General features: G+C 35.7%; 5 protein-coding genes across 8 annotated transcripts; 2 read left to right on the top strand and 3 right to left on the bottom strand.

Annotated features, from left to right (window-relative positions):
• Positions 1–119: 119 nt before the first annotated feature.
• Metrs-m (Methionyl-tRNA synthetase, mitochondrial) lies at positions 120–4,610 on the bottom strand. The gene is made up of 7 exons (XM_083103297.1): positions 3,464–4,610; positions 2,106–2,267; positions 1,729–2,003; positions 1,423–1,654; positions 1,108–1,343; positions 796–1,030; positions 120–702 (listed from the first exon to the last, which is right to left on the bottom strand). Exons 1-7 carry the CDS (start codon positions 3,726–3,728, stop codon positions 137–139), a joined length of 1,971 nt encoding a protein of 656 aa, XP_082959423.1. The 5' UTR covers positions 3,729–4,610; the 3' UTR covers positions 120–136.
• Positions 3,914–10,745, top strand: LOC145973809 (casein kinase I). Of its 2 annotated transcripts, XR_014439552.1 has the most exons (7): positions 3,914–4,602; positions 5,793–5,902; positions 6,084–6,306; positions 6,399–6,692; positions 6,775–7,060; positions 7,286–7,493; positions 8,178–10,745. XR_014439552.1 is itself a non-coding variant. In XM_083103393.1 (6 exons), the coding sequence occupies exons 1-6, from the start codon at positions 4,474–4,476 to the stop codon at positions 8,186–8,188; spliced, it is 1,053 nt and encodes a 350-aa protein (XP_082959519.1). In that variant the 5' UTR covers positions 3,919–4,473; the 3' UTR covers positions 8,189–10,745. The 2 variants fall into 2 exon arrangements, 1 of the variants encoding a protein (XP_082959519.1); XM_083103393.1 differs by lacking the exon at positions 7,286–7,493 and having other exon boundaries at positions 3,919–4,602.
• Dctn1-p150 (dynactin subunit 1) lies at positions 10,515–19,960 on the bottom strand. 3 transcript variants are annotated; one of them, XM_083103285.1, is made up of 21 exons: positions 19,811–19,960; positions 19,152–19,499; positions 18,692–18,846; positions 18,333–18,365; positions 18,113–18,172; positions 17,266–17,413; positions 16,679–16,741; positions 15,448–15,585; positions 15,181–15,318; positions 14,748–14,987; positions 14,376–14,627; positions 14,186–14,302; positions 13,854–14,097; positions 13,480–13,762; positions 12,953–13,377; positions 12,642–12,878; positions 12,269–12,563; positions 11,984–12,179; positions 11,528–11,890; positions 11,304–11,435; positions 10,515–11,228 (listed from the first exon to the last, which is right to left on the bottom strand). In XM_083103285.1, the coding sequence occupies exons 2-21, from the start codon at positions 19,317–19,319 to the stop codon at positions 11,013–11,015; spliced, it is 3,903 nt and encodes a 1,300-aa protein (XP_082959411.1). In that variant the 5' UTR covers positions 19,320–19,499; positions 19,811–19,960; the 3' UTR covers positions 10,515–11,012. The 3 variants fall into 3 exon arrangements, with proteins under 3 accessions (XP_082959411.1, XP_082959417.1, XP_082959421.1); XM_083103291.1 differs by lacking the exon at positions 16,679–16,741; XM_083103295.1 differs by lacking the exons at positions 18,113–18,172; positions 18,333–18,365.
• On the top strand, positions 19,684–22,888 carry Nipp1 (nuclear inhibitor of protein phosphatase 1). The gene is made up of 6 exons (XM_083103398.1): positions 19,684–20,094; positions 20,236–20,296; positions 20,413–20,566; positions 20,806–21,026; positions 21,124–21,327; positions 21,437–22,888. The coding sequence occupies exons 1-6, from the start codon at positions 20,066–20,068 to the stop codon at positions 21,800–21,802; spliced, it is 1,035 nt and encodes a 344-aa protein (XP_082959524.1). The 5' UTR covers positions 19,684–20,065; the 3' UTR covers positions 21,803–22,888.
• LOC145973771 (tubulin alpha chain) lies at positions 22,809–25,502 on the bottom strand. The gene is made up of 5 exons (XM_083103347.1): positions 25,352–25,502; positions 25,009–25,228; positions 24,582–24,883; positions 23,664–24,245; positions 22,809–23,290 (listed from the first exon to the last, which is right to left on the bottom strand). Exons 1-5 carry the CDS (start codon positions 25,352–25,354, stop codon positions 23,051–23,053), a joined length of 1,347 nt encoding a protein of 448 aa, XP_082959473.1. The 5' UTR covers positions 25,355–25,502; the 3' UTR covers positions 22,809–23,050.
• Between the last annotated feature and the right edge of the window lie 423 nt (positions 25,503–25,925).

Here is a 25,925-nt window from a genome sequence, read left to right as displayed (position 1 = left end):
TTAATACATACATGTAATTGAAATATTTAACTACTTTCGCTACTTAATTTTATTGGATCACTGAGATTTTTATAAAGAATATAGGAAACCGCAGAGACACATTTTCTCATCGATCGAGATTCTGAACAAATAATATTTATTGACTCCTTATTTTCTTAAATAATATTACATTGTTACGTTCAATATATCTTTCTTTCATGCTACTGTTATTGAAAAATTCAGGCACGGTATCCGTCCATGTACGATTTTCTCTCGGAATATTCAGAAAATCGAGCAAATTGCTGCTTAATCTTGGTGTGATTGGATATAATATTAAGGCAGCTATTCTGCTAGTTTCCAGAGCGAGCGATATCACGGCTTTAAGTTCCCTAATTGAATTCGCATCGTCAACCTGCTTTCTCAACTGCCAAGGCTCGTGATAATCTATCATTCTATTCGCACAATGAAGCATACTCATAACCGCATCTACGACATGATGCAAATTGTATTCTTCGTAACTCTCGCGCGCTTTCCTGCCTACGGATTCTAACGCTTTTCTAGTTTCGTCGGCCACCTGAGATTGCAACACGTTCCAGTATTTTGCCGGATCGGGAAACTCTTTGGACGGATTAATCGTTTTACCCGCACAACGATTGACTAAATTGCCCAATGTATCCGCCAATTCGGAATTCAATACATTGACAATCTTTTTTGAACTGTAATCTATAGCACAAAGTCTCTTGTATGTATAGAGATAAAAAATATACATGAGTACAAAATGATATGTAATAATTAAATGGACAGGAATCATCTTACTTGCGTCATTCTGCGGCACTGCTTCTCTGAGAATAAAATATCGTAATCCATCTTCTGAATAATCATTTGCAGCCTCAAACGGAGAGATTACGTTTCCTTTTGATTTCGACATTTTTTGATGATCGACGGTCCAATGAGCATGACACAGCAACGTTTTTGGAGGCTCGAGACCTGCTGCTATCAAGAATGCTGGCCAATAAACACCATGGAACTTCAAAATGTCTTTTCCTATTACCTACATCATATTTTCTTTCAATATATTTCATATTATATCTTTTAATAATCAGAAACAATTAGGACTTATAATCATACTTGAATAGTAGGTGGCCAAAATTCTTTGAATGATTCATCTGGATATCCTAACGCTGTTAAATAATTTATCAAAGCATCCATCCATACGTATATTGAGTAAGACTCATCGCATGGAGAAGGCATGGCCCATGGCACTTTACTCCTGATTCTGGTGATGCTTAAATCTTGCAAACATGAACCTTCCTCTATCCACTCGGACAACATTTTATGGTACAATGCTGGTCTAATTGTGCTTTCTACAAAAGATTCAAAATTCAATTTCTAGGCATTATAAGAAGGTATTAAATTATAAGTGGGAAAGAATATTGTTTATACCATCTTTGAGCCAATGCTTGAGATCATCTTGAAATGCGCTAAGTCGAAACTTGTAATTCTCTTCTTCCGTCCATTCCACCGTATTTCCTGACTGCGCGGAGACTTTGATTATTTTACCAGTAGGATCTCTCTGCTCCATCAACTCCGTATCAGATAGAAACGCTTCGTCCGATACACAATACCATCCCGAATACTTTCCCAGATAGATATGTCCTCTTTCCTCCAGTCGTTTCTGAAAAAATACAATGTAAATCAAGATATCAAACATGCATTACAGAGATTGATGTCTAAATTTGTTTTAAGAACCCAAAAGTGATGCACTGCATCGTAATGTTGCTTTTCTGTGGTTCTAATAAAACGCGAATAATCCACTTCAAACCTATCACACATTTCCCTGAATTGCTGCGAGATATTTGTACAATATTCGAGGTTCGGCAGACCCGCCGCGGCCGCCGCAGCTTTAATTTTATTGCCATGCTCATCAGTGCCTGTAGTGAAGAATGTTTTGTAACCCAACATGATATTGTATCGAGCAACTGCATCAGCCAGAACAGCACTGTACAAGTGGCCAATATGAGGACCTAATATATAAAATATGTAAATACACTTATATAACACTTTCCTATTATACTTTTATAGATTGTAATTTGATAAGAATTTTTAGTTTGAAGAATATTGCATACCAGCATTCACATAAAAAATGGGTGTGGTAATATATTTATTTTGAGATACATCTGTTACATATTGCCTCTTTATTGTTTGACTCCATGATGATCGTACATTTTTGAACAGAAATGGAAATATTGCCAATTTTGAAAGCTCATAATTTTTTGTTATACATGTGACTGAAATTTAAATCAACAATTATTATTATTAATGAATTGAAACTTATCAAGAAATTTCTAAGTACAAGAGAAAAGCGATATATCAGATTTTATACTAAAAAAAAATATATTTTTTATCATATATTAAACAGAAATAAAATAGCATAAAGTAATAAAATAAATCTTAAAATTATTATTACTGTTTGAAACAGTACATTAAAAAAAATTATTACATAGAAAATAAAATACAGGAGCTGTTAATCTTAAAAATATTTATTTCTTTGTATACATATAGTTATACTACAATAAGAAGCAATAAAGAAATATTTTACAATATTTTTTCATTTCTTCTCAATATTAGGTGCTTCTAGAGATATTGTTTCTAATTGAGCTATAAGATCCATGTGTTTAAACTCATTAGGTTTATGGATAAATGTTTCAAGCAACTGTAATCTGTGTTTGTTGTCATTACAATAATATAATTGCAGTTCATTAGCTAGACATTGTGCTTCTTGTGCTTGTAGTAATTTTGTATCAAATTCTCCCCGCATAAGTATAATGCCTTTATCATCTCTCAATTCGGTATAATGTATCATAGTTAAACACTCGGGTGCGTTCTCTTTATGCGTCTGATACCACAAAAGTGGCGTCATGTGTACTTCTGAACCATAGAATTGACACATAATAAATTCATAGCCCTGTTCTCTAGGTAATGGTAACAGAAAGGTAGAATATTGCTTCCCACGTGTAAACATCACATCGTATTGCTCGGGTGTCATAGTTCCGCAAATACAATCCTTTTGTTTATGATATTCTTTCCATATTTCTATAATCTCTTCCTTTGTCTTATCTTTTATCATGTCAATCTTCATGATATTATCTAATCGTGCCTCTTGTGCCTGCACGCCAGGCTCCAAAATTGGTTTCGCCTCAGTTTGATACAACTTTGCAGCTCGCTTCTCTTTAACAATAACATTCAAGCATCATTTATCATAATAAAACAATGCCCCGGAACTCTTAGAATTAATATTCTTATCACTGGTAATTTATCGCAACTGTAACATCTGTTGTAAAGATTGTATTACAGATGTCTAGATAAAAAATACATTCACAGAGAGGTCCACTGTACAAAATTGTCAAGTGAAAACAGGAAAAAACAAAATAGAGAATTTCGAATGATCAAGAAACGACATTGCAATCTTACAAAATTCATATACCTTTCTTATCGTGAGCTTTTTCCTGTCGCTCGACGCGTTGCAGAAACTCGTCGGGACTGGTCTGCTGCAACTTGGCGATCTTCCCGGCATATTTATCGTAATAGGGATTCTTCTGCAGCTCCTCCAGCACCTTTTCGAGTCTCGCCCGGCTCGTCATGATATACCTGATGTAGCTCTCGTCGCTCGTTCTCGCCGCTATCCGAGTGTCCTTCAAACGTCCGCCTAATCTTACACGCGCCACATTTCGCAGTAAGGCACTTGCCATTGATGTCAAGCGTGTAATATCGAAGGAAAAATCTTGGAGTTCAATCGAGAGAACCGCGTCGACGCTCCACCATCATCTTGAAACTTGACAAGCTCCCCGAGATGTCGCTGCTGGCGCTTTAAATCGCTCCTCACCTCGAGCCTCAAGTGAGCGACTTCAAGGGAGAATCGAATCCAGAGCTGGGGAAAAAGGAGGCCGTCCGTCGTTCGACGCGATCGCGGGCTGAAAAATACGGCGATTATCGCGCGCGCGAAACGTCAAGCGCGATCGTCAGCTGATCGCGCTCGGGTGGCTCCATTGAGCGGTAGTGACCCTCTCCCTCTCCCCCCCCCGACCGTCTCCGTCGTGACGTATCGCTTCCGGGACGTCAGTCGCTGCTCTCGTGCCTACGGCGAAAGGGAAAATGTCGGCGCGCTGTCGATGGGGCTTGCCGTGCCGTCAGTGACTGCTCCCAGTGTGACACGTAACAACGATCGCGACCCTCGGCGACCTTAACTGTCAAAATTTGACCTGCAAAGCGTGCTGATACGCCCCGGTCGGTGCGTACCTCGATTTGACTCGAGAGAGAAAGAGAGAGAGAGCGAGAGCGAGAACAAGAGAGATTGGGTGAGAGAGAGAGAGAGAAGGATCGTGAGAGAGGGACGTAGAGCAGGTGCAAGACTACCATCGTCGTGTAGAGGTCCCCGCGCAAGGGAAGAGCCAGACAGAGTGGAGGAGAGAGAGAAGGCATACGGAGAATAGTGACATGGCGTCGTTGGCGGTATCGATAGCAAAGAATGAGTTCATCGTGGGTGGCAAGTACAGATTGATGAGGAAGATCGGCTCGGGCTCCTTCGGAGACATCTACCTCGGCATCAACATCTCCAATGGCGAGGTAAGGAAAACGGAACGCCTCTCTCGAGCACCGACCTACTGCTGGACTGCCAGCTCGACTCCCCCTATTCGCGTTTCCCGTTCGTCTGGTCTCCTTTTGTCGCAGATACTCATCCGATAATCATCGCCCCCTCTCGACATCGTCGAGCTCGACTCGACGAGACGAAGCCAGCCGTTGATGAGACGATCTTCGACGCGACAGAAGGACCTCTCGGACGGCGTCCTCCTTGTCAAAATCGCGCTCTGCGATTCGAGGGGACACGCGTCGCGAGGAATCGCGCGTGCATGCGTGCGTGTCGTGAATAAACGTCGACGATAATCCCGCGAAGAGGTTCGGATTGTCATGCGTATCGCGAATGACGTACGTACTTCGTCGCGACGCCGTCGAGATAAATATAAGCTGACGACGCTTGTCATAATAATGACGATTATCGGGATTCAAATGCGCGTAATTTTGTCGCTTGAATCGCGCGAATCAGCCACCGATGTGGACGTCTACGTCCCTCGCTTGGATTAGATTCCCGCTGGACCCAAGTCCGAGTTGTAACTAATCCTGCATCCTAATGTCTTACTAGGTTATAAGTTGCAATTACAGATAAAGAAAATTAGATCAAGCCTGACTGGAGCACGATGACCGATGATGATAAGATCGACCCTCACTTTATTTGTTTTGCAGATTTCTTCCCCTTTTTGAAGTAACTTGAGAGATAATTATTGTTAATATGCTCCGATACATTTTATTTTAAGCAGCATCCGCTATATTACGCAGTTCATATGTATCAGTTAGAATGTAAAATAAGCAGTATTGATAGCTATATTTTTTTAGGATACAAAGAGAGTAGAGATAGAATAGTAATAGAGGAAATAGAATTTAAATAATAAAGTTATATTCGAGAATTTAAATTAACTTAGTGCACTATATCACAATTGTTACACTTAGAGAGTTCATTATTTTGTTTTTTCATTATCTCTCTTCACACACATACATTTATAATCTGTCTATAGTTATTTCCATAATGTACAAGCAAATTCTTTTCATAAAACAAAGGAAATTCATAATAGTAAGAAGAAAGAAACCATAATATGATTATATCATTATACAACTTTCATTTGCATTTGGTTTGTAATCTTTGTACTAGACAAAGCTTTGAAGCACAGTTTAATAACATAAGCTGTATATTTTCATTTCAGGAAGTCGCAGTTAAGTTGGAAAATATGCGAGCCCGGCATCCGCAGCTTTTATATGAATCAAAGCTGTACAAAATATTACATGGTGGCATAGGAATACCGCATATACGTTGGTAACTATCACATTTAATGTATTCTTCCTTCTATATTTTGTGTATTTTATATTTAAGATATCTTACCCAGATAAGAAATTTTTATGACGTCACGTAATAATAAAAATTTAATAAACCATTATTGAGTTATTAATCAAGCTTTATGAGAATTAGACAACTGACAAAATTTTTCTTATCTCAGGTATGGACAAGAACGTGAATATAACGTTCTTGTTATGGATCTTCTTGGACCATCTTTGGAAGACCTTTTCACTTTTTGTTCAAGAAGGTTTACGATTAAAACAGTTCTAATGTTGGCAGATCAGATGATTGGTAGGATTGAATATGTTCACTGCAAACACTTTATCCACAGAGATATAAAACCAGATAATTTTTTAATGGGGATTGGGCGACATTGTAATAAGGTATACTCCTTGATCTGAGAGTATTACGTTTTGTACATATTAAAAATTAAATTTCCCATATAATCCTCTGAATTATAAAATGATTGTTTCAGCTGTTCCTCATCGATTTCGGATTAGCTAAAAAGTACAGGGACAGTCGCACAAGATTGCATATAATATACCGCGAAGATAAAAATTTAACGGGTACTGCAAGGTATGCATCTATTAATGCACACCTTGGAATTGAACAAAGTCGTCGCGATGACATGGAGTCACTCGGCTACGTTCTTATGTATTTTAATCGCGGATCATTACCTTGGCAAGGTCTCAAAGCTGCAACAAAGAAGCAAAAATATGAAAAAATTAGTGAGAAAAAAATGTCGACGCCAGTAGAAGTCTTATGCAAGGTATATCAAAGAATCTATTCATAGTTTTTTCATGTTCCTATTACATGTATATTCATTACAATGAAACTTATGCGTTTCTCAGGGATTTCCCGCCGAATTTGCAATGTATTTGAATTATACGCGGGGCTTACGTTTCGAAGAAAGTCCTGATTATATGTATCTACGCCAACTATTCCGCATACTTTTCCGTACATTGAATCATCAATACGATTTTACATTCGATTGGACAATGTTGAAGCAAAAAGTAGCGAGTGGTACTGTTGGTAGCGGAGTATCAGCAGCTCCAGGTCTCTCTCAAGGTGCTCAAGGTGCTCAAGGGCAAGGACAAGGTCAAGGTCAAGCACCTACTCAGGCCAATGCTCAATCAGGTTAAAAATTTCAAAATTTTAAAACTAATGTTTTGTAGCATGTTTGTATGCAATTTCTAGCTTCTATTAGAAATTTATGTGCATCTCATTTCTCAGTCATAACAATCATGGGATTAATTGAATTATTGAAACTTAATGCTTTTTTTTACTTAATGCTTTTTTTAACATTATCTATTTAATGCAAAATTTGTCTCTTTTAGTTATGTAAATTATCATTTTTAACAGCAAATTTCAAGCTTAAAAGATGGTTGGATCCTTCCACAAAAATCAACAACGTCTCGAATGGGACAAATCATTCTTCCAAGAAGCAATAATCCAGGGACTCCTTAAATTCTTTTTCCATATTTTCTGATGAAAGAACGCGTCACAAAATTTCGTGGAAAAAAGATTTTATTTACAACTTATGATAATAACTGAAACTAATGGATATAAAGTATGCTTATACGCTAATTAACAATTAATTCCACAATCCGTGATGTATATATAAACTTATACCAAATATTGTCTATTATACCAAAAATTTTTAATCAATATTTTTATTGAGAATCTATTTTGGGGTATTAATTTGTATATTGATAGATATAATACTTTTCATACGTTATTTTATATATAATTTATTTAACGTTTCTACATATTATTTTAATAGAATAATGCATAGTTATATATTGTTTTATTAATTATAGATTAATCTCGAATTTATTTTGTTTTCCTCAAGAATACATTGTTCAATAATTTGAAATATGCATTCAAACCTATTACATTAAGCATTCTTTTCATAGTTAAGACTTTTCATAATTAAGACTTTTAAAAGCTTAAAAAATGTGTCATCTTTCTGCTATCATTAACTTCATTTGATAGATAGTATTAGACATGAATGTCATGTACAATACTTTAGATCAGTATCATTATTGTTCCTAATTTTGTGTGCATGTAACGCTAATATTATTAAGCATAAAAACTGCCTATAAAGGATGCTAAAGAGAGTAAAGTCACATTGTTGTAAAGAAAAAGTTACATTTGCTATATCTATATGAGCATTGTATTATAGATAAAATTCAATAGAGTATAATGATTATTTGTCGTAATTTCAAAAATTTTTCGCTTCTATTTGTTTCAGGAGCGCGCTAAGACTATAACTCCTCATTGTAGCAACAGTCTTGATCGCGATCACTAAAGTGTTTCAAACGAGGTACCGAACTTCTTACAAAAATTCTCATTCAGGGAGTCATATCAGTCAATACTCTAATTTCGCAATGAGAGAAGGCAATTACGTGATTACAAATGTAGCATTTGCGTATACGCGACAAGAAGATGAACGCGTCGCATAATTACTTAGGCTACACATGAGATGTTTCTTGCATAACATTTGCAATTTAGAGTTTCGGTTGATTGGACTCTTTGGATTTGGAAATGCGAGTGAGAGACCAGTCAGCCAGAGAGTGGCTTGTTCTTATTTTGTTATTACGTATTTAATTTACCGTTGGTAATCATTAAAAATAAAGATTTTGAGATGCCCTGAAAAGGAAGGAGCTTTCTAAAAGAGTGCACGTGATATTATATTATCGGAGGTATAGCGAATGATTTTATCATAAAATCGTTATCATAATTTTCATGGAGAGAAAGAGAGAACACATCCAAACGATTCTCGGAATCTGCGGAGCGTGTCTCGTGAAAACTTTTACATCTATAAAAAGAAGAAATGTAAGAATTTTTTTTGTTTTTCATTTTTTATTTTTGAGTATGAGTTGCACTGCACTGTTGGGCGAACTGACATCTTGCTTCCTAAATTTCATTTTGTCTTCAATACATAGTGCGAGCATACTAGCGTACGTAGAATGTTGAGAAAGTGTTAATATTTTTCTTATCAAAGATGGTGTGTCAATAGTATCAAAGATGTCAGGGAGCATCTTTGATGCGTTTAATTGAAATAACTTTTTTTTATATGAATAAACACACAATGATGTCTCCCTCTCCCCTCCCTCATATAATATTGACAGATAATGATAAAGATACCTTAATGTTAAGGCAACAATCTAACTTTTAAGTATGTACTGAATACTATATCGAGTAACGAATTTTACTCCATCGAGAAACGAACAAACGACTAACGATTCTGTCATAGAAATATCCCCTCGAATTCACTCTCTTTCTGTCTGTGAATTGTGAATATGTTTATCATGAAGCATAAAATTACCGCCGAAGAGAAAAGGAAACTTTGTGAATAGTGAGAAATAGTTACAGGCTCACTTTTATCTAGATAATATATAAAGGTTTATTTCTCGTTCGAAAAAGTATTCCTGTAACTGAGGCTCTCTAGCTGGATAATTCTTCCGTATATATATATATATATATATATAGTTTTAATAGCTGAGACTGTGCAGTAGCTGTTTCACGTGCTGTTGCTTCAAGATTAAGTTTGATATTTTGTATACACACATTAAAGGACTTCATTATACTTCATGACCAACAAGCGTTCTTCGTAAACACATTACATACTTAAAGAAACGCCATCACAAACAGTCAAAATCCCGATATCGATGATTATTAGGGAGCTCTATCATTTCTATCTTATTTAATATCTTAATTGCATTAATTAGCTGCTAAACTCCTCACGTCCATATTATGCGAACATTAGTTCCAAACAAGCTGTTTACGATCATATATTTTAATAAGTAATAATATTAGCATGTATCACACATGTCCCCGTTGTGGAAGGTACTACCAGTCGTCCGGTCAGCCTTAAGTACGAACTGCGAAGATGAATTCAATTAAAATTGTAAATCTTATCATAATTTAAAGAAGCGGATTACATGCTGCGCCTGGACAGTTCTTTTTTTTTTCTTCGAAAACATGAAAAGATGTAATCAATAACCATCCTCTCGATTTATGAGAATGCGTGGTTTAATTATTATTAAAGAGAATAAATGAAAGTGTAAAAGTGTGCATCATCATGCTGTGAGAATGAATGGGCGAATAAGTTAACGAAATAACTAACGATATATGCACTTAATTAAATACTATCCGCTGTGTGTATGTGTGTATGCATATACATATATAAGATATATCACAAAATGTATATATGTATATACCTAATACACACATACATGTCTGTATATATAATAAAATTGTGACAGTATAATTAAGGCATACCTTATTTCATAAATATTTGAGGAATACATCAACGGTTTACTGCTCCTTTTATCTCTATAAATAAAAAAAAACTGGAATATTGTACTATAAATATTTCTGTTTCATCAAAAAATGTATGTGTTAATCTTAGTAATAATTTATGATTGACTGTTGCGTATGATATATATAGCAACAGTGAAAGTGTATATGATGTTTGGTCAAGGTAAATAGCGTGGGTATGCTCTATAAAGACCACGCTACTTTCTATTGTTGTGATACCATCACCATTTAGGGTGTATATTTACAAAGAACACACTTATGTAAATATTTTTAGACCATATATTTGACAATTCTTAAAGACTTATATATATATAATACGAAAAAAAGAAGCCACGGAGGCACATGATTTCTCCTCTTGAATTGTTAATACTAATATAACATTGCGTTTATAAACGTGAATGAACACTGGAGAGAGAGTCTCCCAGTCGCGATGCACCGGTCATCGCGCTGTAGCCCATCAAAAATAAATAAACATTGCACAAGTGCAAAGTACGAATTACTAGATTTGCCTTTTGTACCTGTTTCACATCAATGCAAGAGAATACAAACATGAATTCTCCGTACAAAAGTCCAATTAATGTAGAGTTTTTTATGACATGTATAATTAGCTCTTTTATGAGGCAGGGTGCGACATACAATAAAAAAATATCGCTAACATGGAAAAATAATTAGAAAAAGATAGTCCCTTGTACACAATATGTCTTAAGACTTTCATGATCGCATATACTTTGTCGCCAAGAAATAAATAACGAAGCGCGAGCATTTAATAGTACAGTAGAGTGTGAATTCTCCTAAGTTCTTCCGGTCCTACATTGACAGAGAAGGATTTTTCCGGGCCATTGTAAGGGATCTTTATTTCGGCGGCGAGTAATTTGCGTTCCTGCATTGCCGCTGCCATCTCACGATTCGGATACACGGCGAAATTGGCTTCCGCTCTTCCACCCGGTGTACGTTTAATAGCCTCGCGACGTACTTGGGCCTGAAAAAAAGTGTAATTTTGGGGATATTCGATATTGTATCAATTTTCACTCTCTTGTTTATCATTTACACTTACAGTTAACTCGTCAGCTCGTGCCTTTAACTGCATGATGCTTCTTCGCCGTTCCAATAAGTAATGATAAGACATCTCGGGTACTTTACGCCGCAGATCGGGAACTGTCGGGTAAACTAGAGTTTTCTCGACATCCTGAAACGTATGAATAAAATATATAAGAACAAATATTTCCAGGCCCAAATAATAATTAATAATTATAGATAGAGTCGATCAATATTTGATACCTTAACGAGACTAGTAGTCTTCTGTCGCAATTCTTGAATTGTTGAATTCAGAGATTTCAAATTTGTTGGTGACGGCAATGGCTCTAAACTATCTAACTTTTGACGCAAAACATCGCACAGTATCTTCTTTTTCTGCTGGTGTTCATTATTCAAGGCTTCCTTTAGAGCATGTATCTCTTGTACATAATATTTATTGTCTAAAGCGCTCGTTATCGAGGTGTTTCCTGTCATGCTATCAGCACCAGACACCGATATCGTTTTCTTGCCAATTGACTTTAACTTCTCCTTCAATTGTCCTTTCTCCGTTTCCAGGCTGTCGATGTCAGTTTGAAGATGATCCATTGTCTCTTCGAATTCTTTTTCCTATTATCAAGAAAATATGATAGTTGGGAAAATTATGTTAAAAGTACACATGACATTACAATTTGTATCATTTCATAGCGAAGGATGAAATACCTTGCGTTTCAATTGATTTTGCGCCTCTTCTAATTTTCTCTTCAACTTCTCGACGTTCATCTCGTGTTCGTGTTGTTGCGTCGCGAAACGTTTCTCCGCCAATTCCTTCCGTAGCGTCATCTCGGATAATTCCTCTTGTTTCTCTCGCAAAGCTAATCTCGCTTCACGTATGTCACTATCCCTTGCTTCGAGTTTTCTAATGTAAAAAAATCAAAACATAAAAAATATCATAAATTATATCCTTTTGATAATAAACAGACGCATTCAGCGAAGAGATATAAGTACCTGCTGAGTATTTTCGTTTCTTCCGACTCTTTCCTCACTGCATGCGCTCTAGATACAATTGGCATTATTAGCTCATTGTCCTTAGATTGTTGCTGACTCTGTGTTTGTCCACTTATGGCCAGTTCGTTTTCACATTCGGCCATTTTTTGCGCGAGATTTGCCGCCAATTGCTGTATTACCGTCAAGCTAGCCTTGATAGTGGCCACAGGTCCCAAATCTTCCGTATCGTACACCTTTTCGCTGGATGTCGCGGCCATCTCCTTCAATCTGTCTGCGGCGAGTCCTGTGTCCAAATCTGAAGGCAATTGAATTCATCAATATCATAAAAATATCGCAGATATATTTCCAAGAGAAACTCACTGGATATACTTACCACCATTTTCGGTAATAGCTTGCAGAGCACTTTTCAATAGATACTGAAGAGTCTTTATAATTTTCACGCCATGTTGATAACATGTCGAAAATTGTTCGCTGCAATCTTTATCTAATCCTAAATTGGCGCCTACAGAAAACGCTGGACCAGTCTGATCCCGCGGTACTCGTCTTCTAGCCGACTTTAAGTGTTGCTGGATTACCTCGCATGTCGTTTCGACGTGTTGACAAAGCAGACCTTGAGCAATAACAATATGCGTTAAAGCGCAATATCTACGCCAATCAAATCTAACTGATGAAATGTCAACGGACCTATATCACCACCCTCTCCTTGTATTAGTGCTTTGATTGCCGTAGCGTCAGTGGCGATGGCGTCGCATGTGTTGCTCAATGTTCTCGTGCCATTGACTATTAGGCGTGCTTGATTGATAGTCGTACTTTCGCCAAAGAGTACGGAGAACATAGTGGCAAAGTAGGTGCAACATTTTTCGATCGCGTCCATCGGTAAATTCTCGTCCAGCTGATCTCTCTTCGCCAATTCGATTAACGAATCCAAGGACTTTTCTTGCGCAGCCATTTCCGGGTAAGCCGCGCCCACTTTAAGTAACATTTCCGGGTTGCATGAGTTCAAAGCCGATTCGAAGCAGCTTAGAGTCGTTTGTAAGGCGTACATATGCGAACATAAATGAGATCTGAACGAATATTGTGCCACCGAATGACCCCTCACTACCGAAGCCCTGTAAGAGAGATATAAAAAAGTAGACAAAGCATTATACAAAATATACAAAAGATTATACAAGAGATTTGTGTATACAAGTTGCATGAAGTAAAATTATTACCTATCTATTTTCTCGATAGATCTATATTTCTCTCGAACTTGCGAAATCAATATTTCTGTTTTCTGCGTCATTCTTGGTATCAATAAGAGTGTCAATATCGCGTCGTGATCTCCACCACGGGCCAAGAATGCCGGGGGCATAAAAGACAACAAATAGCGAACGTGATGCCGCGCCTCATCGGCATCTAGTCGACGCAGCTCCAGATCGACCGCCTTGGTTTGCGCTCGAGTTTCGGCGAATGTTTTCTGGAAGTCTAATATCTCCGCGAGTTGTTGATCAGCACCTAAACAATAAGTTTAAAGTAGAAGAATTTGAGAAAGATGAAAGATAATTAAGATTTTTCATGATATTACATGACTTTTTTTCCTGCCCACCTCGAACGTTAGTCTTGATGGATTCTGTTGACTGAACTCGTTGCTGCAACTGCAAACATTGCTCTTGCAATTGATGCGTGAGTTCGCGGAATTTTGTGATGGTTAATTCGCGATCCGCGAGCGTCTCCAGTGCAGCGTCTCGGTGCCGTTGAGCGTCACGCGTTGCTCCAAGAGCGAGATCCAATTCTTCACGAAGCTCCAACTCTAATTCTTTAGACGATTCGGCCAGTTGATCAGACATATCCTAAGTCAAGTTATTATTCATTGCATTATTCATCATGGATTGTTTATACTGTATATTTCGTAACGCGAAATGTACGAAAACCACATACTTGTAGAGCTTCTAGATCCGCGACAGCTTCTTCTAGCTCGGCCACTTTCTCCTCCAACGCCATTTTCTTCTCGCCTAGCATCTCGACCATCTCTTCAGCTCCTAATGCCGCGTCGACCTACGAAGAACATCAGAATATGCGAATATATTGAATAAAATATTATTGCAAATTATACAAGCGTCATATATACTTGTTCTTGTAGATCTGCTATCTGATGTTCCATCTCTTCGACACGCGCTGATAGCTTCTCCTTTGTGCGACCTAATTCCAAAATCTCAGACTTTTTCTGATCCATATCTTTTTGCAGTTTCTGGAATTCGTGCTTTTCATGCGCCGACAAATCGCGCATTTTCACCAACGTTTCACGCAGCCTATTGTTCTGCTGTTCCAATTGCTTCACCTCGTAGTTAGAAACTCCCGTAGCTGACCCGCCACCGGCTGCCTTGTTTGAGGAAATAATAATGCCATTTAAATACATGCCAAAAACATAATAAAAAAGATGAGATGTTATATTGATATCGCATGAAAACTAGGCATCTTTAACGAAGACAAGATGTTATACCCGTTCGGACATTTCTGTGCGTAATATTTCCAGATCCAAAGTTTGTTCTTCCAACTTTTCCTTGAGCTGCTCTAATTCGATTTGAAGGGTTTCGGCCTTTTCTTCCGCCATTTCTTTATCTAACGTAGCCATTTCCACTGTCTCAGCAAGATCTGACATTTCTTCCTGATATTGTTCCCTCGCCGCATGAGCTTCTCTGGTTTCTTGTCGAGCTCGTTGAAGTTCTCTCTGAAGACTTGCCTTTGATCATATAAATATAATGACAAAATGAGAATGACATGTATTTTTGAGAATTAAAAGATAAATTTACTAAATGGAGAGATTTTGAAAGGAATATAATTTTTTATATTAATAAATATATAATTTTGTATTTATATATATAAATAAATATATTCAGTAAAAATATGTATCCTATTATTGAGTGTATACTCACTTGACTTTCCATGACTTTAGCTTTGAATTCAAGCAGCTGCTCGACCTGAAGTTTCGTTTTTTCGAAATCTTTCATTTTTTCCTTGTCTTGCATTCGTTTTACACGTAGTGTTTCTACTTTCTCAGTAAGATCGCGTACCTATATAATATTATTATACATTGTTATACATCTATGTACATATGTCATAATTCTATACGAAATATATGCAATCTACAAAATTATAATGAGAAAATCCTTGGAATATTTATAAAAGAAATTTTAGTTTACCTGTGATTTCAAGTTATCATTTTCTTGTACAAGTTGCAAGTGCGATAATTTTTCCTCCACTAGAGTCGCAGCTGCTGCTGAACCCGCCATCACCTGACCGGGTACGAATTGCGGTTTCAACGTTTCTACAAAACCCGTCTAAATTACAGAAAAAAGAAAATAAGATACATATATATATATATATATTAAATTTCGTACCGTTGGGTGTTCTTTTTATTATCGCATGAAAGAATTGTATATATCGCCAAAGAGTTTTCTTCAAGGTCCTCTCAACCTGCGTACCTGTGCTAACTTGAAACGCATATACATACACGGTAATAACGTAAATGCGGCATATGGATGGCGCAAAAAAAGATAATAAAAAAAAAAAGAGATAATTATTCTCAAAATGCGGCAATGAAAAAAACACCCCACATTTCCTACGTAAGAAACATATGTGGTTTTATACGATGTAATACGATATTGTTTCTGTATTTACATCTGAGTAGTTGAGTCTTATGGTGATTAATGGTGAAAGATTAGTTGTGACAGCAAACACCAACAAGCTACACCGAATACTCTATTAGTACTAACAAATATATAGGAAGACCCACAGCTGATGAATTAAATCGTGTGTTGTATGAGAAACATTTACACAGGATGTACTAAAGTCAGAGCTATTTCTCATTCATTTCATTGACTATTTCATGTATTATGTCCTAACGATTGGCACATGTATCACTTGCATTCCCGTTCCACGAAAATTAATTTTTAACAGATACAATAATTCCGAGAGAGTTATCGGTCAGGCAAAGTTACACCTCTGTACTATACTGTTAAAAAAATTTATCCATACTCTAAGTGTTAGTACTATTACTTTGGCAACATATATATAATATAGAGGATATTCAATTCCTAACTGCACAAGGGAGGGTAACACACGACATGATGCTCTGAATGTCCCTTCCCATTATAAACTATCCAAGTATCGTAGAACTCAGTTAATGAAGCTGATGTTAAACACAATAATGCTAGAAAGATGTGGCAAAGAATAATACGAAATCAAGTCTGTAATCCACTAAGAAGGGCTTATCCGTTGCAAAGGTGCAATGACGTTAATTTGTTACAAAAAAATTTGTTATAAACGATGCTTTATGATGGATAAACAGCTAATATGAGAAAGAACAAGATATTAGAGAGGTGATGTATATATTAAAAAATTGAGGTATTACAATTAATGAATATTAATTACATTATTGTGATCATCTTGGGCCTTTGGCTTTTTGCCGGGAGGCGAGCTCGTGCTAGGGGACTTCTGAAACACGTACGTGCATTCCCATATGAATCATTCTGTGCCAACAGAGTCTTCTGACTTGCTTTCGCACAAATTTTTCACAGTCTTTTTTTTCTTTTCTTTTTTTAAAATTTGTCACCTATAATTCTACCTCACATATATTTCCAAGCACACTTTCTGGTCATGATGAAACGTATACGTGCATAACTGCGTTTGACTGATATATCACTGGGTCACAGAATAGGATTCTTTGCACATGAATATAAGAAACATACAAATAATCGAAAAACCTAGAGATTTTAAAATGTCAGAATCTGTTTGTTAGTTAAAAACAATGAAAGTATATCACAAAAATATAACAGATAATTTGTTCATAAAAATATATATATTACACTATTGTATGTATATCATGCTCTGAATCTTTTTGGATAATATTCCTTTTAATGGATAGATCTTTTCTGTTACAGTTCAACATAAAAGTAATCTATACTATTATAAGTAGAATCTTATTTGTTATCATAGCTTACAGAGCTATAGTGTCTTACCTCAATAAATGAGGCACGTTTTGAAGCTGAGGTTGGCGCTGGAATTGATGACTCGCCGCCATCTCTACGTTCATGCTGTGATCCAGTTAGACTTTCTGTGCTTGGAGCACTTAATAATGTTCTACTTCCAGCCAAGGATAATCGAGAACTGTAAAAAATAATATATAAAACATTTAACAAAAAAAAAAAAAAAATATATATATATATATATATATATATATATATATATATAACATATATTATATAATATTTTTTTAATAATATAGGCTAGAGACTGACTGCAAATTGTTGAAGAAAATCAAATTAACATTACTAATGCTTAAATAAAAAAGCAAAAAAAAAAATAATAAAATAAAAATATATATTTCTACTTAATATAAAATTGTAATATTTTATAATTTTCATACAAATGTTTATAAAAAATGTTGAAACCATAGAAATCATATTTAAGAACATATCTTATGAAAGAATATATCTTATGAAAATGCAAAAAATTGGCAAATAAATTTAATATTTAGCAATGTAACGTTTGTATTATAATAATAAGAGTGCAACAAAAATAATTATTTAAGCTGAATAATTAAAAAATAATTATGTAAGCTTTATAATTATTAGCTGAAAATAATTACAAATGTGTAAAAGCTTTAAAAGAGGCATATTAGCAAGTGCTTGTGCTTTAAAGCTGCAAAATATTTTAGATATTCAATGATAGAATGTAATTGACATTTTAAAGTATACCATTGTATAAAAAACAATTGCGATTTTCAAGATATCCATATAAGCACAGTAGCGATAAAAAATGCACATTGCTGACATTTGGCAAAATTTTGGCTAACAATAATCTTACCCAGAAAGCTTGTCAGATTGCTGACGAGTAACATTCGCAGGAGATGTTTTTCTCCGCACACTTTTATGAGCAGCATATACATTTTAATAATTTATTAATTATATACTTGCCTATTTATTAATTTATTATAATAAAGAAAACTAAAAATTTTTAAGTGCATAAAGGAAGAAAATAACTGCTCCTTTTAACTCTTGACATTATTATATAGTATAAAACTTACGCTGTAGGCTCATTCCTTCGACGCATGCTAATGCTAGCATGAAAATTATGGAATAAAGATTCCATAAATTGTATTCAATTAGCTCAACAATGATGTCACTACTTTTATAATGCAAATAAATTAAGTATTGCTTAATTAACAGCTAATTTTACTCCAAAAATACACTACAGTACTCTTATGGCATTTAATTATAGGACTATATGTATATGCTAGCAATATTTATAATTCATTGTTACATTTATTGCAGAAAAATTATGATATTTTGTGTAAAGATTTATTTTTTTAACATATGTATTTGAAATGTATAATCAGGATTTTTTAATGCAATTGTATCTTTCCTGGATTTTAGAAAAGCTCACCTATTTAGACGACTCCTCGCTCTAGCAGCACTGTCATCAGGTGTTGTGGCATTGCTACCTGCCGATGATGGACTGAGAGGTTCCGTCCTATTACCGGCCTCATCCAGCAGAATAAGTTGAGTTTGGCGTGCAAACATGCCATGATTTTCTGTGCACTGCAACAATAAAAATAAACAATTAAGATACATCTTCTTCATTAGCAAATTGCTGTTTTAAATAATATAAATAAATTTGCCATATATATGTGACTCTAATTTCTCTATTTATTATATTGCATTGTTTGTGTAGAAGAAATTCAATGAGACTTATAACAGACTATATGCACTTTGTGTACTCTCACGTATTGAATATACATATTTAGACTTATTTAATAAGGAATTTCTTGAAGGATCAATACTTTCGTTGGATGAATAAATATTCATCGGGGATTAAATATTCGCTGCCGATCGTAACTCCGTACCTTGAAGTACGTGTGGCCCTTGACAGTCCCGTTGTTTTTCCCTTTCGGCTCGTCGAGTATCACGCCGATCCATTTGCCCGACGCGAAAGTCGGGTGACCGATGTAGGCTATCACGCCTTGACACTCCTTCACGGGCACCTCGACACGTTGACCGACTTTGAATGACATCTCCGTCAACCGCGACTCGCCCCAGACGGACACATCAGCTGTTCGCACTAACCTTCGCGCGCGAGTTTATTCTGGTTCTTCCGTTTCGCGACAGAAAATATCGACGAGATCCTTTAGGAAGATAAGACGTGATGTTTATATCGTGATGTCATTGATGTCTCACCGACAATTGTTGCCCTTCTGCTTGAACAGGTTAACAAAAATATGAATGAGTCTCTCTCTTTCCGATTTGACAGCAAGAGTAGAGAGGAAAAAACGGTTAATTAAAACACCATTAATTAACTCTTTTTATACACTTGTGTAAAATTACTTTTTAAAATAAAGCAAATATTTGAGACTTTTTTGACAGGAGGAGAAAGCAAATTGTGAAAAAACAGAGCTGAAGAGGAATCATTTGATATGCCATCAGATGAGAAAAATAAATGCATATTTAGATTTAAAAAAAGTAAATAAAAAGAATACGAGTGCAAGTCGACAAAATTCAACGTTACCCCGTGCGAAGTGGCTGATGATATTCTACCATAATCTATCTTGTTCTACGAGAGGAACCACTTTCGGGGAGACAGACGGCGCTGAAAATCGTCCCTCCCCCCTCTTTTAGAAGAAGGGGAAGCTCTAATATCCCCTGTTTTTATCCGCGCGCACGCGTATATGTGTGTTTTGATTAATAAGTGTTGTCTGTCGCTCTCTCCTCGGATGGTCGAAAAAACCGAGGAGAAAACAAATTGTTGCGCAATTGGACGACAATGGCTAATCATTACGAGGTTCCAAATTGGTACGTTTACTGGCCGATAAATTCTCGACGAACTAGTCGTCGATGTGCCGTTTACGCAATCGCGCGTCCCGATTTTTGTCCCTGTGCAAGAAGGTAGGGACGTCCAACATGACGTTGTATATACGTTGTATTCCTTTCCAGGGCCGGGAAGCCACCAGTAGGACTGCATCTGGACGTACTGAAGAATGACAAGTTGATACAGGTAAAACATGTTGCATTAATTGTGTACAAATCGAATAGCATGTCACTTTAAAATCATGTTCTGTTATGTCTTAAATGTGTACACACATCAAACATCACATAAATATATCTTTGCAGAAGCTTATGGTGGATGAGAAGAAGTGTTATTTATTTGGGCGCAATCAACAGCTGAATGATTTTTGCATCGATCATGCATCTTGCTCTCGGGTTCATGCAGCTCTCGTTTATCACAAACATCTCAATCGAGCATTTCTAGTCGATCTGGGAAGCAGTGAGTACATAGTTTATATCATTGTTAATATGTAATTTTTTTTAAGTATCTTCATAAAATTTAAACACAAATGCTTTCTTCTTTATCAACAATACTAACAGCTAATATTTAAAGAAAAAGATATTGTTATCATACTATAACTTTATTACATCTATCAATAACTCTTTTTATAAAGAGTCTTATTTTCTTCCAAAGATATTTCAAATTAATTTCATGAAGATTTTTCAATAATTTTTTAGCACATGGTACCTTTATTGGAAACTTACGTTTAGAAGCCCAAAAACCAACTCAATTACCAATTGACAGTACATTTCACTTTGGAGCATCCACTCGATATTATATAATTAGAGAAAGACCTCAAACTGGTGCCAGACCTATCATCGAAGAACTAGAGAAATTATCCGAGGATATTGATGCTGGTGGTTTGTTGGGTCTACCAGAAACTGAAACAGAACTTGATGTATGTGTCAAAAGTTTGGCACATATATAGCCAATTTTTCAAACTCTTATTAAAACATATGTGATCCGATTTTATTTTAATTTTCTTTTTTTTTTAGAATTTGACAGAATTTAATACAGCTCACAATCGACGGATCTCTATGCTCGGCATAACGGACGACGAAATGCACAAACCAACACGTAAGCGAAAGAAAAAGGGCATCACCTTCAATGACGATGAAGAGGTGATTAATCCGGAAGACGTTGATCCGTCAGTCGGAAGGTTTCGTAATCTTATACAAACGACAGTTGTTCCTAGCAAGGTATGCCTAATGATCTCGCACGATTATTACTAGAAAGGAAACAAGGCATCGTATGATTGCAAGAGGAATTTGTAATCTTTATGAAAAACGTATGCTTTTTTCATTGCAGAGAATGCGTATGGAAGGGGGTCTCATATCATTGTTGGAAGATCACAATCCTCTGAAGCACATGCAACCTACGTCCACTACTCCTCAGCTCTATCACGATCTACCTCCCGAGCAGTTTACGCCGTCCTCGATGTCGATCAATCCATTCTCCACGGCTCTCACGTCGCTGACATCGCGATTGGGTATCGCACTACCTAATCCGGCGCCCGAAGTGGAAATGACTCCGAATCAAGTGCAGACAGAAGTGCCACATGTGCAGGAACATTTGCCAAGTACGACGGAGCCACGGACGATGGAACCGAGGAAGAAGAAGTACGCCAAAGAGGCATGGCCTGGGAAAAAACCGATACCAACGCTCCTTGTATAATAGAAAGAATTACGGTTCGTATATAATTATAATTCTATCATCGATTTTCTGAGAGAACTGTTAATCTTCCAGGAATTGTTCATACATTGTAAATTCGCGATTTTTCTATCAAGTTTGTTATATTTTCAGTGATAACATCTTATCTTGTATCGCGAATTATGTAAAATATTAAAGAGACTAACTTTATTATAATATTTAATAAGATATTTTATTATTTTACTTTAGCTGATTATATTTAAAGATTTTATGGCAAATATCATTTAAGAGCAATATTGTTAAGGCAAATGTGTAAAAAATTTATACTTGGTTTAAAGAACATGAATTTGTAATAGTAATTTGAAAGTGTAGAGAGTAATAATCTATTATTACAGTGGATGCAGTTGATTAAAACTGACGACAATGTTCAATGAACACTCTAAAGTTGTCATATGATATGATAATTATAACTTTAGAGCAGTTCAATTAGCGGTAAAATATTGGGCTCCATATTTAAGTTGCACGAATTAAGTTAGTATACTCAATTAGTATACACTTTATTTTATTTACTTTTAATGCGATAGCAATAAAAATAAAATTACTTAGTATTTACTTCATTAAATATTTTTGTTATTGAAATGATCATGAAAGTATGTTATACTTAGCTTTAGCATTGTCGTCATTCTTGGATAATTAATAAGCCATTTTGTTTTAATAATTATTCAATAATAACATTATCGTTATGTAATATATTGCATTTGTGCAACAAATTTCAGCATAATTTCTTGTATACTATTATTGCTTCAAGTGCAATGAATTTGATGTAAATAGGTATAAAGAAAGGAATTTCGTTGACATACTTTTATAAATATGTGAGTACCAAAAAAGAAGTGTTAATAAAAGAATGAAAGTTGTGTATGTTACACAGATATATATTATTTTGATTCAGTAAAAGAATTTTTCAGTACAAAACATGATTGTTTATATGTTCGTTTTTTATGTACTTTTTCCACAGTAGATGAGACATTGATTTATAGTGCGATGATTTATATATATAATTTGTGTACTACAAAGAACTTTTACAAAAAATGTCTGTCTATAAAAATAAAACACGCGATGACAATTATATATATATACGAAAATAAAATCTTCCTTTTTGCACAAAAAATTTAACGTAAAATGACACGTTTATGTGATAATTTTCACTTAGTCGTCGGGCAGCGAAAAAATACACATGCCGGCTTATTGAAAGATTCTTCTAAAATGCGTATATTAATACTCTGACGATGCGTCTGGCGTGGATGGCGACTCGAGGGCGACTTCCTCGTAATCTCTTTCGAGTGCTGCGAGATCCTCGCGCGCCTCCGCGAATTCGAGTTCCTCCATACCTTCTCCTACGTACCAGTGAACGAACGCCCGCTTATTGTACATTAAATCGAATTTATGATTAAGCTTGGCCCATGCTTCTTCTATAGCGGTCGTATTGGACAACATAGAGACAGCTCGTTGAACCTGCACGTGTACAATTTCAATATGTCATGAAAATAATTATTAACAATTTGTGAATTATAAATTTAAAATTTTATAATTATTTTTATAATTAATTATTAATTATTATTTTAATAATTATTTTTATAATTAATTTTATAATTAATTATTTTATAATTATTTTATTTTATATATTAACTTTAAATATATAGTCTAGAGATTTTTATAAGAAACTATTTAATTATATCTAAGAATTTAATATATATTTTATTAATATATATTTTAATATATATAATTTAATATATGTTATATATAATTTAATATATATTTTGAAAAATTGTTTGTAAATTAATACTTAAATTCTCTTCCTGAGAATGTTTACAATTGACAGTGATACCTTCGCAAGGTCACCGCCTGGCACAGCCGTGGGTGGCTGATAATTGATCCCGACTTTGAAACCCGTGGGGCACCAGTCGACAAAGCGGATGCAACTCTTGCCCTTCATGGCGGCGATCGCCGCGTTGACGTCCTTAGGCACGACATCACCACGGTATAGGAGGCAACAGGCCATATATTTGCCCTCACGTGGATCGCACTTGACCATCTGATTGTTGGCCTCGAAGCACTCGGAGGTGATCTCCGCAACCGACATACCTTCATGATACGCCTTTTCAGCCGACACCACCGGAGCATAGGTTGTTAGGGGAAAGTGTATGCGAGGATAGGGCACCAGATTCGTCTGGAACTCGGTCAAGTCGACGTTCAGGGCGCCATCGAATCTCAAGGATGCGGTGATGGACGATACAACTTGACTGATTAGCCGGTTTAGATTTGCGTACAAGGGTCGCTCGATGCCAAGTTTACGCCGACAAATGTCATAGATCGCCTCATTGTCCACCATAAAGGCGCAATCGGAATGACCGATCGTCGTGTGCGTCGTTAATATCGCATTATAAGGTTCCACCACGGCCGTAGATACCTGAAAAAATAGGACAGTATTTTTGAAAGTAATTATAATATTCTCAAATATATATAATAAATCTCTATTTTGTAAAGTTATGTATTTTTGAGTCTCGAAATTAGAGATTTTGGCTGTAAATTGCGATTCCCATCTATATTTTCCACATTTTATCTCTATTATTATTAATTTTAATTCTTTTGTAATAGAAATACTTAGAAATTAGAAAGAAAAGAATGATAAATTTTTAGAATCGATTTTAATAATTTTAATTTATGTCTCAGATGACAGAAGGAGATTATAAAATTAACGAAATTCTTTTATCTTAAAATGAATAATTGATTTTTTTGAACTCACTTGCGGCGCTGGATATACGACAAATTCCAACTTGCTCTTCTTGCCATAGTCGTCGGACAGCCTCTCCATGAGCAAGGATGTAAAACCCGATCCCGTACCTCCTCCGAACGAGTGGAAAACGAAGAAGCCTTGCAGACCGGTACACTGATCGGTCAATCTACGCACCCTGTCCATCACCGACTCGATCACCTCGCTTCCGATGGAATAGTGACCGCGAGCGTAATTATTCGCGGCGTCCTCTTTACCAGTAATTAATTGTTCCGGATGGTACAGTTGTTTGTAAGTTCCCATTCGAATTTCATCTAAAACCATGGTAATTTTCAACATGTAAAAACTAATATGGTTTGAAATAAATGTATATTATAACATATTATAACATAAATAGAAAGAACTGCGACGTTTACTCTATTACTTATCAAATACTGACCGACAACAGTTGGCTCAAGATCGACCATCACGGCCCGCGGTACCATCTTGCCGGAACTCGTTTCGTTGAAGAAGGTGTTGAAGCAATCATTCGTACCGGAGACTTTGTCGGATGGCATAGTTCCGTCTGGCTGGATTCCGTGTTCCAGACAATACAGCTCCCAGCAAGAATTGCCCATCTGGACGCCCGCTTGACCCACGTGCATCGATATACACTCGCGCTAATCAGAGGAAAAATGCATTTTTATTAGCTATGCAAGCTTGACAATGTACAGCGCAAGATACATTTTTTTATTTTTCGGTGCTTAGAATTATTCAGAGAGCGTAATTTTATCATCTCATACCATTTTGATATGTTTCCAAATGAATTTCTCTTGATGTTACACAGTAAAAATTTAGATGAATCGTCAAATCGAAATTTAATTAAATCTTCAATTTAAACACGACAAATTTGGAAGCCGGCCATGAATTGCCCTAGAAAAAAACACTGTGGCAATTTATATTTTAATTGCCCTGGTAACCATTGTGATTAAATTTCAGAGGAATCAAAATTTAATATTTTTTTCTTTAGAATGTGAAGTTGCGTCTAAAATTTTAGACGGATGTTTCGTACAAATGCTTGATTTGATATGTTTAAAAGAAAGCATTTAAGAGAAATAGAAAGAGATTTTCAATATTCGATGCAAATAAATTGCAAAAAATGTTGTAAAATAATTTAAATAAATTCAGAATGTTTTTCAGATATTCAATATGGTATGCAAGCATACATGTTGTTATGTAATATTATGTAGAGCCTTACGCGGTATTTCAATGCCATTTTATTTTGCACTTCGATATTTTCAATCGGAAGTTACTAGAGTTAAATTCAGCGAACATTGTAAAATTTCGCTAAATGTAAAATTATAAAATTTTGCTGGT

The sequence above is a fragment of the Camponotus vicinus genome, unplaced genomic scaffold (assembly GCF_025532165.1).
Source record: "Camponotus vicinus isolate PSW18456_S1 unplaced genomic scaffold, iyCamVici1.0 SCAF_1, whole genome shotgun sequence".
NCBI lineage: Eukaryota > Metazoa > Arthropoda > Insecta > Hymenoptera > Formicidae > Camponotus > Camponotus vicinus.
The sequence above is the reverse complement of the archived record's forward strand: the minus strand, read 5'-3'. Positions and strand labels throughout refer to the sequence as shown.